Source organism: Trachemys scripta, chromosome 22, assembly GCF_013100865.1.
Source record: "Trachemys scripta elegans isolate TJP31775 chromosome 22, CAS_Tse_1.0, whole genome shotgun sequence".
NCBI classification, from domain to species: Eukaryota; Metazoa; Chordata; order Testudines; family Emydidae; genus Trachemys; species Trachemys scripta.
In genome coordinates this window covers 3,347,860-3,363,963 of record NC_048319.1, presented here as the reverse complement: position 1 = coordinate 3,363,963, position 16,104 = coordinate 3,347,860, and the positions used below count along the sequence as shown (strand labels likewise).

The window sequence follows — 16,104 nt, the reverse complement described above, 5'->3', positions numbered from 1 at the left end:
ACTGAGCCAGTTCGGCGAAAGCGACACAAATTCACGGGAGGTTTTGGGGTTGCCGAACCTGCATTTTTGGCTACAAAAAGTTTCGGTGGAACGACGTCACCCAGCTGTCGTTCTGGGCGCCCCTCTGGGCCCGAGCTACAGCGCGGAGTCTGGGCAGCCCCTGCTGGGGCACGTTGGCTCTTGGCGAACTGCCTTGTGCTTTGAGCTCTGGAGCTGCCCGGCTCAATCCCCTGGGATTGCGGCTGTCAGGGTCCTACAGCTCATTCCGCAGGCTTGATAGCAGTGGCTGGGCCAGATCACGCATCCTGTGGAAGCCAGTAGGAGCTTTACCGTTGATTTTGGTAGGAGCAGCATTTAGGGGCTGCCGCCCACATGGGTCTTGGCCTTGGTTTGGAAACTGATCGTCCCGTGACCTGCAGGGACGGGGCACACGAAGTCCTCAGGGCTGGATTGTAGCTTGGTGCAAATTGCTTTAGCTACAGACATCTCTGGGGACTGACTGCAGCAGGGCTGGAGTTGATCCAAGAGCCCAGCGTCAGCCCTGGGTCACAGAGGAGTCAAGCAGCCTTGAGTGCATTGGCAGCGTCCCTGGGCTGGTTCCATGGCCAGGGGGAGCACGGGAGCTGCTGAGGTCCCGTGGGGGTGACTTGCTGCCTGTCGCTCTCCTTTAGCGTGCTGAGTGGCCAGCTCCACTGGAGGGGATGCTCACCCTTGAGCTGAGCAGGGCCGGAGGAAATATTTGTCTGGGATGGTGTTGGTGATTCAGTAAGAGGCGCTCTTCCCTTGTGTTAGCTCCGACCGGCACAGTTCCTGAGCTCTTGCAGTCACCAGAGACCCCCTGGCACTTTACCAATGAGTCGGGGCATGACCTCTGGCCTCCCGGCCAAATTCCAACTGGTCCAATCGCATTCTGCAGGAGCCAGGCTTGGTCCTGGCTCTGAGATGAAGGATTGGTTCATAACACCCTGGGGAATGGGGAGCCAGGACCCCTGGGTTCTATCCCTGGTTCTGGGAGAGGAGTGGGGTCTAGTGGTTAGAGCAGGGGGGGACTGGGAATCTGTACTCCTGGTCCCAGCTCTAGAAGGGAGTATTCTCTAGTAGGTAGAGCAGGGATCAGGACTCCTGGGTTCCATTCTCCTTGTTGTAATCTGGGCAAGTCACTTCACCTGTCTGTGCAAGTTCCCCCCTCCCTCACACAGGGATAAGCCTCACCTGCCTCCCTGAGAGGGCTTTATGGATTAATTAACTAATTTACTTTGCAACCGGGCAGAGGATGGCGATGCAGATTGTGCCCTCGGCTCCAGCTGGCAAAGGCAGGAGCTCGCCCCCTCTCGCTTGCATTCCTTAGGGCTGTAGGATCACAACCAGCGAAGGGCTTTGATGCAGAGTGAGTGACTCTAACGGAGCTGGGAATGGAGCATGTGTCAGCCCGACTCTCCCCGCAATCTGAGCCCCGCCGGGCAGTGCGGGGAAGGAGCACAGAGATCTGAGACTGGATCACATCGGACCACACAGTGAGTAGCCACGCCCTCCGCAGAACCCGGCAACCAACGAGTATGGAGGGGACCTGGCACCACTGCAGGGTGAGCTGTGAGCCAGGCCGGTGCATCTGGGCCATTAGCATCAGGCATAGAGTCCGGAGGCGGGGGCAGAACAAGCCAGAGCCTTGCCCCAAATATCTGCCCTTGGCCGTGTCTGGTTCGAGGGGAATCAGTATGGACTCTTTCCGGGGTACTAGATTCACACCCAGCAAGCCAGGGGCTTGAGGGGAGTGCTGAGTGCTGTGGGTGGCTGAAAGCCAGGACTCCTGGGTTCTGTCCTCAGCTCTGTGAAGCTGAGGGGGTCTCATGGTTGGAGTAGGGAGGGCAGGGAGTCAGGACCCCTGGGTTCTCTCCCTGAATCTGCCCCTGAGCCATTGGCTACTCCCATCTGAACCAACCCTCTGACTTGTATGAGACTCACGTCCCTCTCCCCGATCTTGTCCTTTGCATAGAGACAATAAGGCAAAATACCCTAAAATCCCAGTGGCAACTCAGCTACCGAACCCCCTGGAATAACCCCCTCCCCACAGAGCCTGCTGCTGCACCATGCACAGGGCTCGGGGCGGGGCGGGGGGGGTAGAGCAGGTGACTGAGGCTGGAGGCCAAGAGGCGGTTCAGGCTCCGACCCTTCCCCCTTAAGCCAGGGCCATGCCTGCCCAGTGCCCAGTGAGCCTGGGGGGGGGGGGAGATGTTCATTGTGGCTGGTTTTATTTGATTTGATTTTATTTTTGAAAAATCCTCCTGCCAAGCGCCTTGTGAGGCGTGAAATGAACTTCAGCTGTTAATTGAGGGCTGGAATGGCAGCTGTTCGATAACTATCCCCCTCGCCCACGGACGCCCAGCCCGTCCATCACTCTCTGCCGCTTGGCCAGGAACGCATCAATACGCCGCGGCGCTTCCCCTTCCCATTATAGATCCAGCCTGCGAGCTGCCCCGGCCTCATCCATCAACCTGCCACCTCGGCTTCGCTGAGAGCCGGCGCCGGGGAAGGAATCGTCTCCACTGCGCTGCACAGGCCCCGTCTGGACGTGCCAAGCTGGTTCCCCGCCTCCCCCTGACGAAATACAGTCCAGTGTGAACCGACTACAGAGACGGGGGGCTGCACGTTGGGATTGAGGGGCACCAGCGGAGCTGTGTGTATGGGGGAGCCCAGGGCTGGAATAGCGACAGGCTGTGAATCAGGCTTGTGGGGGCACCAGCGGGGGCGGGGGGGGGGAGTCCAAGGCCGCGGCTGTGTTTATGATCTGAGTGAGCCAAGCCCAGAACAGGGCTCCCCCCCCCTCAGCTGGGTTTGGGTCAGTGTCAGCTACGGGCACCTCGTGCTTTCCCTGGCGGGCCCAGCATTTAACACTGGTGTCAGCGGGCCAGATCCCCGGCTGGTGTCGATCAGCCCAGACGCCAAGTGGGGGTAGGGAGTTGGATCAGTCTCCTCGACTCTGACCCTCAGACAGCGCCCCCGGGATAGGCTCAGCTGGTGAGGCCCGGGAGCCCCGTGGGTTTCGCTGGAGAGGCTGTGAACCGACCCCTCTGGCTCAGCTGGGCGGGTGAAGTGATGGTAAAGGGGGATTCTCTGGGGAGGCTGCTGGACGCAGACAGACCCTGTGGTTCTTTGGGGCTCTCTAGCTCCCAGTGTCCCCCTAAGCCACCCAGGGCAGCTTTGGAGTGGATCGAGTGCTTAGCGCTTCCACCAGACGGAGAGGAGAGGCCTCTCCATGAGCAGCGAGCTGGGCAGGTCATTGCCTGCCAGCCAGAGACACCGAGGCCCCTGCTGGGAGCAGGCCAGCGAGAGCCCAGAGCCAGCCGCAGGCCAGCCGCTGCCAGAGCCCGCCTGCCCCTGGCGTGCAGTGAAACATGCCAGGCTGGCTGGACACAAGCAGCTGGATTCGGGCGGGGCTCGGGCGTATTTTCATTAGCAGAAATGCACAGCCGAGCTCCGGGGTGTCTGTGTGGGAGGGCATGGGGGAGAGGGTGACCCAGGAATGCTGTGGTAGGGCACCACTAATGGGGAACTGGAACCTTTGCAATGAAACAGGGAGGGTGTCTAGGCCGGTGGCTAGAGCAGGGACAGATGGGGATCAGGACTCCGGGGTTCTAGTCTGGGCTCTCAGAAGACAAAGGGGGAGCCTAGTGGTTAGAGCAGGGAAGCCAGGAGCAGGGACTGGGAGTCAAGATTCGCTTTGTGACCTTGAACAACTCCCTTCACCCTCTCTGTGCCTCGGTTTCCCCACTGTTAAAGTAGGGAGAACACCACCTCCCGCCCTGGGATCCAGATGTGCAAGGCAGTGGGGGGCTGCACTGTGATTTCTGGGTGGAAACAGCGTGTGGCTCGCTCAGTTTTCTGTTGCCCAAGAGCAGGTGGCTCACAGCCACAATGACGGTTTCTGCTTTGAGATTTGGGGGTTGTAGGAGCCAAACCATGGGGGGCTGTGAAATTAGTGCAAACCCCACTGGGGGACCCCACAAACGCCCCCCTGGGTTTCCTGGGCTCTTATTGGCGGCCTGGCTAAGAGCAGCCCTACAAGATCGTGCAGGGCCCTGCACCCCACCAGGGATTTATCGGGGTGTCTACAAGAAGCTCCCTGCTGCTCTTGGCAGACCCCCCCCCATCTTCCTCTCACCCTGTCTGAGCCTTGTTCCTAGCAAGGGTGGGTCTGAGGGACGTCAGAATGGGAGCACTGGGGGCCGAGCACTGTTGAGCTAATCCGGTTTAGACTGGAAGCGCTTTGGGGCAGAGACGGTCTCTTTGTGGCGTGTCCGTTCAGCGCCTAGGGCACCGGGGGGCTGCTCCGTGACTGGGACGCCCTGGGGATATTGCAATACAATGACTCAGTAATAATGATAAGCCTGAAACCCGACCCTACCCGGGAGCTGCGATCTCTGGACCATCCAGACCTGAAGCGCCAGGGCTAGGAACAAAGGACGACGGGTGCTGGGTGGCTGCGGCACGCCCGGTCTTCTCATTTAGCCCCTGACCTCTAACTGCACCAAGAAACAAAACGCCACTCGTCCGGAGCTCACCTGGCCAGCAAGGCTGGGAGCACCGTGGAGGAGGGGTGGACAGTGTCACTGCCCTGTGAGAGGAAGACGGACCCAGCCCTACCTGGGCCTGACCTGCTCTCTGCAGGCACCGGCTGAGGCTGGCAGGGGGCGCTGTATGGACAAAGACGCCCCTTTATTCCGCTTCACAAATAACTTGGGACCAGTGTGAACTGTAGGGGGAGGGCGCCCCCTGCTGCCTGCTGCTGCAAAGAGATGCCCTTTGACCAGAGCCATCAGCTGCTGTAGCTCATCAGAGCTACTTGTCCTGGGATGCGCCAGATTTAACAGGACTTGAACTTCTTAAAATTCAGTTTCCCACCCTCGTCCCCAACCAGGCCTCTTAATTTGATCTCTAGCTGTTATGTTGGCCGCTTCGGGGTACGGCAAACCCTCTGCCATCGTCCTTTGTGGTGTCGTAGTGTGGGGGTGGGCGGGTCTAGTGGTTAGAACCCAGAGGACTTGGACGTAAGTCCTACGTTCCAGGCCCAGCTCTGCCACTGCCTCTTGCTGGGACCTCGATCAAGTCACAGCCCTGCTCCGTGCCTCAGTTTCCCTATCTGGGGAATGAGGAAAATCGACCCGACCCGAGAGAAGGGGCTGAGGGTGAATGGTTCATGCAGACACAGTGCCTGCAGTGTCTCTGATGAAAGCTGCTCTGTCTCTCTTGCTAACGCACCCCGCTCCCTGGCACGGAGTGGCTTTGCCGTGGCTTCTGGGCTTGGCACTTAGAATCCCATCGGCCCAGTTCAGCCAGAAGGACTCATGGGTCTCCCCCCAGCCCCTGACTGTATGTGGAGCAGCCAACAGAGGGGGACAAAGACCCACACGGTGATAGCCTAGGGTACTTGAAGTGTCGTAAGTTAAGTAGCTGTCAGCACAGTGCCTCCTGCTGGCTGTGACCTCCTATTACAACAGAAAAAAAGTGGGTCCTGCACCCCACCCCTCTGCCTCACCTAAAGAAACGGGGCGTGGTCATGGCCTCCTGAAATCTGTCTGTGAGCCCCAGGCTAGGACCCTGCCCAGGCTAGAGAGAAGTTTATAGACTCAGTGATACTAAGTGCAACAAAGGGGTGGGCGACTAGAACAGTGGCAAGGAAGGGGTTAGGCGTGCCTGATTAGTTCAGGGGGATAAAGAGCCAGAAAGGTGCCACGTGTCATGCTTAAAACAACCCAGCAAACGGGAAATGTTTTTCTGTGTTGGCCCAGTCCAAATCTGATTAGCTGCAGGGGGCTGGTCGTGCCGCAGCCCCAGAAAGGTGAATGATCCTGCCCCTCCTAATTGATTGGAGAAACACTTCAGCCATAGTGCAGCAGGGTGTGCTGAGACGGAGCTGGACCTCAGGCCGTGTGGATGCCGATCCTTCTGCCCCAGTGGCCCAGCCTCAACCATTTGATTTAAAGGAAAATCTTCATTATCTGCTAGCAATATTCTGCCTATGGTACACAGCTGAGTCCAGCCAGTAGGGGGCAGTGATCACCCTCATGCTGTTCATAACCGTACTATTGGCCTCCCCAGTGCTAGCCTACTACCGCTGCCAGTTCATGGAGTTACTCCTTTAGCTCCAGTGGGAGAGGGGTCTGTACTGGGCTGCTGAAGCTGAAAGGCTCGAATCCTGTTGGCAACCCAACCGTCGGGGGGTCAGTAGGAATCCACGGTGTCTGTTGGCAGGCACAGAGCTCTCGCAGATTTTATTTTTGCTGGTAGTAGCCCTGTCCCCGCCACCAGGAAGGCTTGGCTGATGGGCAGGAAAGCCAGGCGCATGGGGGGGAGCACACCATTGGAACTCCCCCCCAGGGGTGGAGCTTATCATCCGGCCACACAAGAGCCCCAGCTCTGCACACGGGGCTGCCTGGCGGCTGGGCACAGTTAATGTTTAACTCATTGTTTTACATTGGAGGCTAATAGCGCACCACGGGGAGCAGCTGGGCCGGACGCCTTCACAACACCCCGACTTTGCCGGGATGACAGCAGGAGGGTGAGGATCAGCCATGAACCCATGTACCCCGCAGCCCGTGTCCCCGCAAGGGAAGGGCAGGTAATGGCTCACACCGTTTTCTGTTGGAAATCCTGGGGGCCCTCCCCTCTTGAGCGTAGGCACAGTCAGTGGCCACGCTGGGAAGGCTGGAGTGGCCTAAGATCCCCTGCCGCTGGTGCAGATCCTACAAACTGGTCCTGCCCCGGCTCCCAACCGTCTCCCCCAGTCCGACTCCGCTGACTGCAGCGCCGCTGCTGCTGATTCGCGCTGGAAGCAGAAGTGGGCCCCGGGCGTGTAACATGGGGCCTGCAGTGGTGTGGCCGGGGTAGGTCCCACGGGCACAAGCCCTGCTCTCCGCTGGTACAGCGCAGCCACACCAATGCGAGAATCCCCAGGGCAGCGGAGCCCCAGGCCAGAGGGGGTGTGCGGCTCCCTGCTGGACTTTGTGTGCTCCAGGGTAAGGCAGGGCGGCGGCGCCGCTGTGGCTGGCTTTGCCTAGAGAAACTGACGAGATTCCCCGCTCGTTAGGGCCGGGTGGGAATTTTTCAATAAAATGTTTTTTTCCACTTAAAAATACCAATTCATCAAAACAGAAACGTCTGGTGGGAAGGCGTTGGCTCGGACGGCCCGTTCATCAGGAAGGCGTCTCAGGTCTGGGACAGCCAAGGGGCCGGGGCTCACCTGGGATGACAGAGGGGGACGCTCAAGTCCTTACTCCAAATCAGGCAGAGTGGGGACTTGAACCTGGCTCACCCGTGTGAGGGCCTGGGCCACTGGGCTATTCTGGGGGTGGAGGGAGGGTGTCTCACTCACTCTCATGTATGTGGGGGTGGTTGGGGGGGGGTGGATGAAAAATTTCCAAAGCTCTTGAGGGGGTTTTCCAATCTGGAACAAAACCCAAGAATACTTGTTTTCCAGCCAGCCCTAGTGTGAACGCCCCCAGGCCCTCTAGAGATAGAAAACAGGAGCTCCAAACTTCTTCTGGAGTCCGTCTCGCTGTGCCCTCCGAATGAACAAAGTCTCCCTGGGCAGATGGACCCGTCCTTCAGCTCAACAAATAGCTGCTCACGCTGTTAGTTCCCCCAGGTCAATCCCCCAACCCAGCCAAAGGCGTTGTTCCCTCCACATTTCACACACTAACTTCAATTGTTAGTGTCTTTTTCCATGGGGTGCTGATCGGCCCCCCCGTGATGTTAGCCCTGCACTGCAGGTGGCATTAGTCAGGTGAGTGCAGAGGGTCGTATCCCTTTAACTCATTCGTGAGCCAGCTAGTGGTGCTCACCATGTTTTAGAAGGCAGCCGGGCCGGCAGTGTGATGTAATCCGTCCTTGCATGTTGTGTGTCCTTAGTAAACATGGTTCTGTGGACCCCACCTTACCTGGGTGGCTGTTCTGGTACAAAGGGAAAAGCCACATCCCCACCCCAGAACCAGCCGGCGACGCCCCTGAGTAGAACCCAGGTTTTATGGAGGGGCTACGGAGCCAGGGGCCCACGGTGGGTGAGAAATGAAAAAGCCCGAGCAGTCTGGAGAAGGGGAGAGGACTCTCCTTAGACGTGGCGGCCTTTCTTTTGTTGGCTGCTGCTGTTATTTCTGAACCGGATGCGCTCGGCGGTGTCAGGTGAGCAGCAAAACAGCCAGTGAAAGCCGCCGGTCGGCGTGGCTGTTTGCATGGGAAGAAGGTTGGCTGTGCCAGCCCAGAACTCCTCCAATTGCTTTTCACGTCCAACAGAGATTGTGCGGCCCCTGAGGCTTGGGCGATGAGCTGAGAACAATCCCAAACAGCCAAGAAATTCTCTCTCTAGTCAACGATAAGGCCTGACAGGCTGCCCCGTTATAGCCCAGCCTCGAGTGGCGTTAATGGGGTGGGTGCCCGGGGCACCCAAGCCGAAGGGGCTGGTTACCGGTGCGGATTCCTACGGATGGGGAAGAATTGGAGTGTAAGAGTGGTGGTGACGTCACCATAAGCCAATCAAAAAAGCACTAGATAAGTTCATGGAGGACAGGTCCGTCAGTGGCTATTGGCCAGGATGGGCAGGGATGGTGTCTCTAGTATCTGTTTACCAGAAGCTGGGAATGGGTGACGGGATAGATCACTTGATGATTCCCTGTTCTGTTCATTCCCTCTCGGGCACCTGGCACTGGCCACTGTCGGAAGACAGGATACTGGGCTAGATGGACCATTAGTCTGACCCAGCGTGGCCATTCTTACGTTCTTTATGTTCAGATTGTTCCCTTGGTGCTGAACATTTATCAATCAGCAGTGACCGATGGGGGACGAGCCGCAGGCCCAAGGCAACGCCATAGGAGAGGAATTCGTGGTCTGAGCATGGGCGTTGCTGGGTTCAAAGCCCTGCTCTGGAACCCCTCTAAGGTGCACACCAAGACCACAGCCCCGTTGCGTTGTACATACCCAGCGTGAGACAGTCCCTGCCTTGAAGGGCTCAGACTAACCAGACGAGGCGGCTAGCGAAGCACACAGATGGGCAGTGACTTACCCAAGGTCCATGGGCAGGGCTGGGACATGAGCGCAGGTCTCCTGGCCATTAGCCACTAGACCACACTGCCCGTCATAGGACCAGGAGGCCACTGCAGCTGCTCGGGAATGGAGAGTGGGACGAGAGAGCACGATGCCAACTCTCACCAAGGGAATCTGATTTGCTGATGTAATGAATAAACAAATGGGCTTGTAGCAAAGAGCCCATGAACCTCAGCGTTCACCTGTCCTGTTTCTTCCCTCCCACTCCAACAGGAGCCCAGCCAGACCGCAGAGAGGAGAGCTCCCCACAGTCCCAGTGGTGCTGATGAGACTAGAGACTGAAATGCTGTGACTCCTTGGACACATGGCAAATTCTACCTCCTCTAGGGAGAAGAGGCGGCCCATCGTGGAGTCGGACGGAGACCCGCTAAACTCCTCCTGGCAAATGTGGCCCTCACAAGCCTGGACCAGAGCATCCGGCAGGTCCTACCCCAGCAAGAGCGACTTGTCTGACTCTTTCGAGTCCTCCGCCCATGAGCCTCCCCAGCCGCCCGTCGGGGACGTTCCCCGCAGCTCGGAGAACCAAGAGGCCTCTCCCTTGAAGCCCGTCAGGCGTTTTATCCCGCGGTCGTGGAAGAACTTTTTCCAAAGATGGAGGCGAGAGCCCGAGCCGTTCCTGCCGCTGGCCTACGCCGCCGCCCAGTGCTCCCCACCCGTAAGTCCATTGTTAGATCGCCACGGGCCAGTCCGCGAGGGCAGCTCCAGCAGCGGTTTCCAGGAACCCTCCTGGTCCAGCCCCTCTGAGTGTCACCAGGAGACAGAGATGTCTCCCCCCAAGAGCCAGCAGGGCCAACCCGCCTTGCCGAGCTACGAGGAGAAGCTGGAGGCCTACAACCTCAAGTACTCCTACATGAAGTCCTGGCCAGGCTTGCTCAGGCTGATGGCCGGGCTGGAGCTGCTCTTTGGCGGCATGGTCTTTGCCTGTGTCTGTGCCTACATCCAGAAGGACTACCAGTGGTACAACCTGTACGGCGGGAACCTGCTGTCAGACGGCCTTTTGGGGGGAGGCTATGGGTACAATTATTACGGCCCCATGACCCCCTTTGTGCTGGTGGTGGCCAGCCTGGCGTGGCTGGTCACGGTGATCCTCTTGGGGTTGGGGGTCACCATGTACTATAGGACCATCCTCCTAGACTCCCACTGGTGGCCCCTGACGGAGTTCGCCCTCAACATCATCATGTTCCTCCTCTACATGGGGGCGGCCATCGCCTACGTCAACGACGTGAACCGCGGCGGCCTCTGCTACTCCCTGTTCGCCAGCAACCCACTCATAGCCGCCTTCTGCCGAGTGGAAGGGGGCCAGGTGGCAGCTCTCACCTTCCTCTTCATCACCACCCTGCTCTACCTGGCCGGGGCGCTGGTGTGTCTGAAGATGTGGAGGCACGAGATGGCGAGGAAGCAGCGGGAGGCCTTTGAAGTGCTAGTGAGTCCTCCCCCGGGATGCGTGCCCCAGAGCAGGAGGGCAGCTTCCTAGCGCTTCTGCCCCCTTCCCTGTCCCCAAGGCCCGGCGCCTTCTCTTGGCTCTGGGAAGGATTCGCCCCATGCAGGCACCTCCTCAGTTCCAGGGCTACAGGGGCCGGGTTGCACTCATGCGTCAAAGGCTCTTATGGGGCATTGCCGGGAGGCAGAATGCAGGCCCACCTAAGCCACACCCGCTCCTCCTTTTGACACGCCCCCTCCCTCCTGCAGCCTCCCCACTGCTCCCCCCTCCACCCAGGCCTGCCAGGGAGCTCGTTGTGCTGGGGAGCTCCCCCGGGGGGCTCATGCCTGGCTATCTGGTATCAAAGGGTGCCAGGGCTGTGAGTAACCTGGCCCTATACCCCTAGCCCCATGCGCGGTTGCCTTGTGTGGGGGTAAGCCTGTGGCGGAGAGTCCTAGAAAGGTTGGAGCAAACCCCGAGCTGCAGACAGGGGCGGTTATATTGGCTCCGGGATTAACTCCGTAGGAACAGGAAATGGTTCCATGCAGTGGGATCCCAGTGGGGATCCACGAACCGAAGCCTTCCAGAGATGCACAAATCATCCTTCTGGAGCCTCCAGCCAGCCCAGCCGCCCGTCCCCAGCCCGGGCTGCGTCAGAGACAGCCATCACTCAGACTGTGCGGCTGACAGCTCGCTGGCTCTGGGCGGCAGTAACCTCCCTCTCTCGGGGTATTTCTGCCCAGCCGTCAGGACGTGTGACTGCCGCTCCTGCAGACGTACTAGCTCAGGTACCTACCCAAGGTCCTGGGCGTGCTGCTATGGTTACCCAGCTAGCGCTGATCTCTGTATCTACAGGTGCTACAATCACACCCCCTGTGTGCCCTCGCCCGTTGCATGGGGCTGGGGGGTTGGGGCTTGCCTAACCCTCCCTGAGGCAGTGTCTCCCTCCAGTGGCTAGGCCATGCCTAGAGATTGGAGGCTGCTCTCGAGGAGGTGGGGTGTTCACCCAGGCTCTCGGAGCTCACTCTTCGAGGCCCATGTGGGTTGTCGCTTTGCTGCTGAGCCTCACGCCCCTGTGTCTCTTTAAGCACAATCCCGTCCTCCTGCAAGCCAGACCCAAGCGGATCTTCTTCCAGGATGAGGTGATGCCATCCGGGAGCCTCCCAGGGAAGGTCACCAAACAGCTGGGGTTCTCCGAGAAGGGCGAGGCATCGAGGGCCTTGAGTTGCTCCATCCCAACAGGGCACACCCCAAAGCCGCACATCGTCCCCGACTATGTTGTGTAAGTAACAACCCGTCCCCCCCCCGCCCCGTCCATGTCCCCAGCTGCGGGAGCGGGCGAAGGCGGGCTCAGGGCTGTGTGCTGGTGGGTCATTAGCAGGAGGGTGGGGGGCTGAAAAGCCTGCACTGGCTTTATGCAGCACTCTCCATCCCGGCAGCTAAGGCATCGGACTGGGATCCAAGTGACCTGGGTTCAATGCCTGCCTCTGTCCCAGGCTCTCCAGGGGACCTTGAGCAAGTCACTGCATCTCTCTGGGCCTCAATTCCCCAGTGGGAGAATGGCCTTCCTGTGTCTACATAGACTCTGAGCTCTTTGGGGCAGGGTCTCTCCTGGCAGCTCCTGACGCAGTGGGGCCCTGAGCCTCTAGAGACGACTATAATACACATAATATCTGAGCACCCACCCAGCTCTGCAGGTATTTTCCTTCCTAATAAGTCCCCGGTTTCCTCCCGCCTCCCGGGTTATCATTTTCCCTCCATTCGCGGATCCATCCCTTGCCACCTATCTCAGAGTCCTTTTCCCCCCCTGTGAATCTCTTGGGGCTGGGTAGGAAGTACCCAGGGATCTGCTGCCCCGAGGAGAGAGAGAAGTACAAGGCCGTCTTCAACGACCAGTACGCGGAGTACAAGGAGCTCTACCACGAGGTCCATGCGGCGCTGCAGAAGTTCAAGGAGCTGGACGCCATGATGAGCCGGCTGCCGCATCGCACGCCCAGCAAGAAGGTCAGTTGCTAAGCAGAGGGGGCATGGCACGGGCAGGCTGGAGCGGGGCTTGGGATGTGGGGCCTCTCACCACTCGGGGACGGCTTCCTCTCCTGCCTGGCTCAGCAGTGGGGAATGTTTGGTGGAATGAATTGACGGGTCTCAGCTGATTTCCTACTAGGCCAGGAACAGCCCACAAAAAACCCACTGGAACTAGTTGGCCCCTGTCTCGCAGTGCTGGCAAAGAGGACCAGGGCTGGAGGGGCTGTGGAGACAGGTAGGGCACCCACCAGGAGCAGAAGCAGGTAGAACAATTTGGCCCAAGCCATAGACTGGTACCGGAGTCAGGCTAGAAGCAGCAGAGGGTCGACTGAGCCGCCCGCCAGGAACAACAAAGGAGCCGCTGCCGCTCTTGTGACAGAGCTGTCCGGAAACGTCGGGTTCCGCTGGTGCTTCCTTGAGGAAGCCAGTTCAAGTCAAACCCTTGTGGCCCATGAACCGACATTGCTCCTGCTGGTTTCATTTATACTCGGAGCAGACGCCCAGGGCTGATTGAGGGAAGGGGAAGCTGGTCGTCTGCTCTTTGTGCTGGGATCCAAGCCAACTCCGGGCTTTGCAGGTCTGGTTATTTACCACACGCCGGCTTGGTGCGTGCATGGGTGCAGGTGCGTGCGTGACATTGCTAATGAGAGAGTCTGACCTTCTGGGGCCTACTCCAGTCAGGAATTTCTTCTCACACTTTCTTTTAGCAGTGATAAACCAAACCTTGATTCAGTGTCTCCCCTCCCCACACACACACATGCTTTCCCTGATATAAAATAGAACGCCTGCATCTGTAACGTTCACTCCATGCATCTGAAGAAGTGGGTTTTTTACCCACGAAAGCTTATGTCCAAATAAATCTGTTAGTCTTTAAGGTGCCACTGGACACCTTGATGCTTTCCCTGAGTCATTCTCTACTAGCTATACTCCTAAGACACAGAGGCTTGTTCGGGGCAGTTCCTGGTTTTCCGGGATCTGAGATCCCGGCTGGCAGATCAAAAGAGCAGCAGCATTTCCCAGCCAGGCCCTTGTCAAAGTTATCCTGCCGGACGCCCAGCTGAAGGGGGGCTAATGTCCTCCCTCTGTTCCCAGAGGGTTGCTGGAGTCCCTGGCTGTCTGGTTACTGGAGCTGGCTGCAGCATTCCAGGGTCCCAGTCGCTGACTCGCCAGAATCGAAAGGTGCCAATTCCAAACAGAAAAATGTTTCCAAATCTTCTGGCCAAAGGAATTTCCGCTTCCCGCCAGCTCTGCTGCTGACCCAGGCTTGCAGGGGCTGCTCCCCGCGGCTGCCCGGCAGAGCTCGGCCAGGCCCCTTCACCCGCTGCTTTCTGCTCCGCAGGAACAGAGCCGGGTCTCCAACATCTGGAAGGAATACAAGAAGAAGAAGAGGGTGAGTACAAGCCCAGGGGCGGGAGGCTAGTAGGCAGACCGGCTCAGGGGGAACGCTGTAGGCCTGGAGGTCGCCCCATCACCGGGTGTGATTGCAAGTCTGTGTAGATGTATCCAGCCCGCGTCCCCATTTGACCAGTGCGTGGGGCATTGCTGGCTAAAGAATTCTCCCAAACAAGCAGGGCCCCTCTGGCCAATCGGGGGCTCTCGGGCGTTCCCACGCGTGCGGCTGTGGAGCCCCTGCGGTATGGAAGAACCAGGACTGGGTTCAAATGACTCTAACGGGGATTCTCTATGAAGGCTGCTGGATGCAGCTAGAACCTGTGATTCCCTTGGGGTCCCTAGACTGGCTGACGTGGTCTTGTGCCGTCTCTCGATCCTGGCCTGTCTGGGGCTGCTCACAACAGGGCGGCTGCAACGGCTCTGGCCTTCCCAGCCGAGGGCTCGGGCCCCGTGCAAAGGAACGTCCTCAGGTGGGGGCGCTCCCTGCCTTTCCGCTTGGCCCGGTCGCTGCCAGTGGGGACACAGCTCTCCGCAGGGTCGGGAGCGCGGGGCAAATCCCGGATCCTCCTGGAGACCCTGTTCCCCGGTTTGGGGGGGGGAGGACGGGGGTGACGCCCAGATCCAGCGGTGGTGATGCTGACAAAGGACCCGTCCTCCTGTCCTTGCAGGACCCCGCCTTCCTGGAGAAGCAGGAGCGCTGCGACTACCTGAAGAAGAAGCTCGCGCACATCAAGGCACAGATCCAGGAGTACGACCGGACGGCCAAGGAGGGCTCCATGTACTTCTGAGCCTGGCACCTGGGGAGTGGTACCATGCCGCCCCTGGGCTGGTCCCCAACACCCCGGCCCCCAGCCCTGAATTGCTCTGGGGCTTGCCGATGTCTGGGGGACCTTGGCCAGAAAAAGAGCAGGATACAGGACACTGGGGACTGCTCAGGGGGGCTGGAACAATTTGTATAGTGGGGGGGCTGAGCGCCATGGACCCAAACTGTAAACCCTGTATATGATGGAAAGCACTCCAAGCCAGGGGGTGCGGCTGCCCCCTAGTTCCTGCACCTATGGGGGTGCTTGTGCCTTGTGGCTCCTGTGCATAACACACCCTAGCTGGGTCACGTGTGGGTCAGGCACCATCCCTGCCTCGTGCTGCCCCCGAACCAGCAGTGCTGATGTGCACTCTCCAGGTGGGACTGAAGCTGGGGGTGGGAGGACTGGGGCCCCAGGCGGGGCGGGGAGTGGTGCATCGCTCCTGCTCACAGGAATAGGTAACTGGGGTGGGCCGCGCATCTGCTCCAGCCAGCAGCGTCCAGACCCTGTGGAGAAGCTGTGAAACTGGACAACACTTCTGGCTGAAGGGAGCTGGTGTGACGGGGGATAAAACACCCCCGGGCCTGGCTCTGTGCTCATTTCACGCTGGTGTAAACGCGGGAGTCACGGCACTGAAGACAGTGGACTTGCACTGGTCTGAATCAGGTCGTTGACTTCAGCGGGGGCAAGACTGGGACCCTGACTCCTGGAGCCCTGGGAGCCAGGCCAGAGATTGCCTCTTACGCGCATGACTTCATCGCCACGCTCACTTACTCTGTCTGCAAAGCAGCCATGGGAGGAGGGGGGCAGCGTTCATCTGTGCAGCAAACCTGAGCTTTGGGGGGTGCCCGTAACTGTCTGTAAGGAGCGATGGCTTCGCCTTTGAATAAAAGACACCTGGCCGTCGGTGTGTGAAATCCCTGGAGCCAGCAGGATCAGCCCTGCCCTGCGCTGGAATTCCCCTGGAGAGGGTCCCTGAAGGGGGGTGCGGGAGGAGGGTGATGCTCTTGCACCGTGGGTCATAGCAGCATCACGTGGGAGATTAGTGAAGCTCTCTGCTCACCGTGAATCCTGAGACACACACACACCCCTTCCCCCAGAGGACGTGATTCTGCCACTGCTCCCCCCCAGGGGGATTTACTTCCTTCGTTCAAGCTGTAGCGGCTCGTGCTCTTACTGGGAAGGTCCCAGCTTTGATTCCTGGGCCGCCCCCTTGATGGTCATTAGGGTTTCACCTTCTCCCACAATCCTCGGTTCTGTTGGGGGGGGAACTGGTTTGGTGAGAGAAATCACAACCAAAGTGACTCTTCCCCCCCAAAACCTGACTGTTGGCTGTGTTACTGTAGCGCCTCGGGGTCCCGGTCCCCACGG

General features: G+C 59.1%; 1 protein-coding gene across 3 annotated transcripts; it reads left to right on the top strand.

The window, feature by feature from the left end:
• Positions 1-6,445: 6,445 nt before the first annotated feature.
• OCEL1 (occludin/ELL domain containing 1) lies at positions 6,446-15,648 on the top strand. 3 transcript variants are annotated; one of them, XM_034755510.1, is made up of 6 exons: positions 6,446-6,556; positions 9,307-10,516; positions 11,602-11,795; positions 12,346-12,517; positions 13,878-13,928; positions 14,599-15,648. In XM_034755510.1, exons 2-6 carry the CDS (start codon positions 9,398-9,400, stop codon positions 14,716-14,718), a joined length of 1,656 nt encoding a protein of 551 aa, XP_034611401.1. In that variant the 5' UTR covers positions 6,446-6,556; positions 9,307-9,397; the 3' UTR covers positions 14,719-15,648. The 3 variants fall into 3 exon arrangements, with proteins under 3 accessions (XP_034611401.1, XP_034611402.1, XP_034611400.1); XM_034755509.1 differs by having other exon boundaries at positions 6,452-6,616; XM_034755511.1 differs by lacking the exons at positions 13,878-13,928; positions 14,599-15,648 and adding an exon at positions 13,631-13,869 and having other exon boundaries at positions 6,449-6,616.
• Positions 15,649-16,104: the final 456 nt, after the last annotated feature.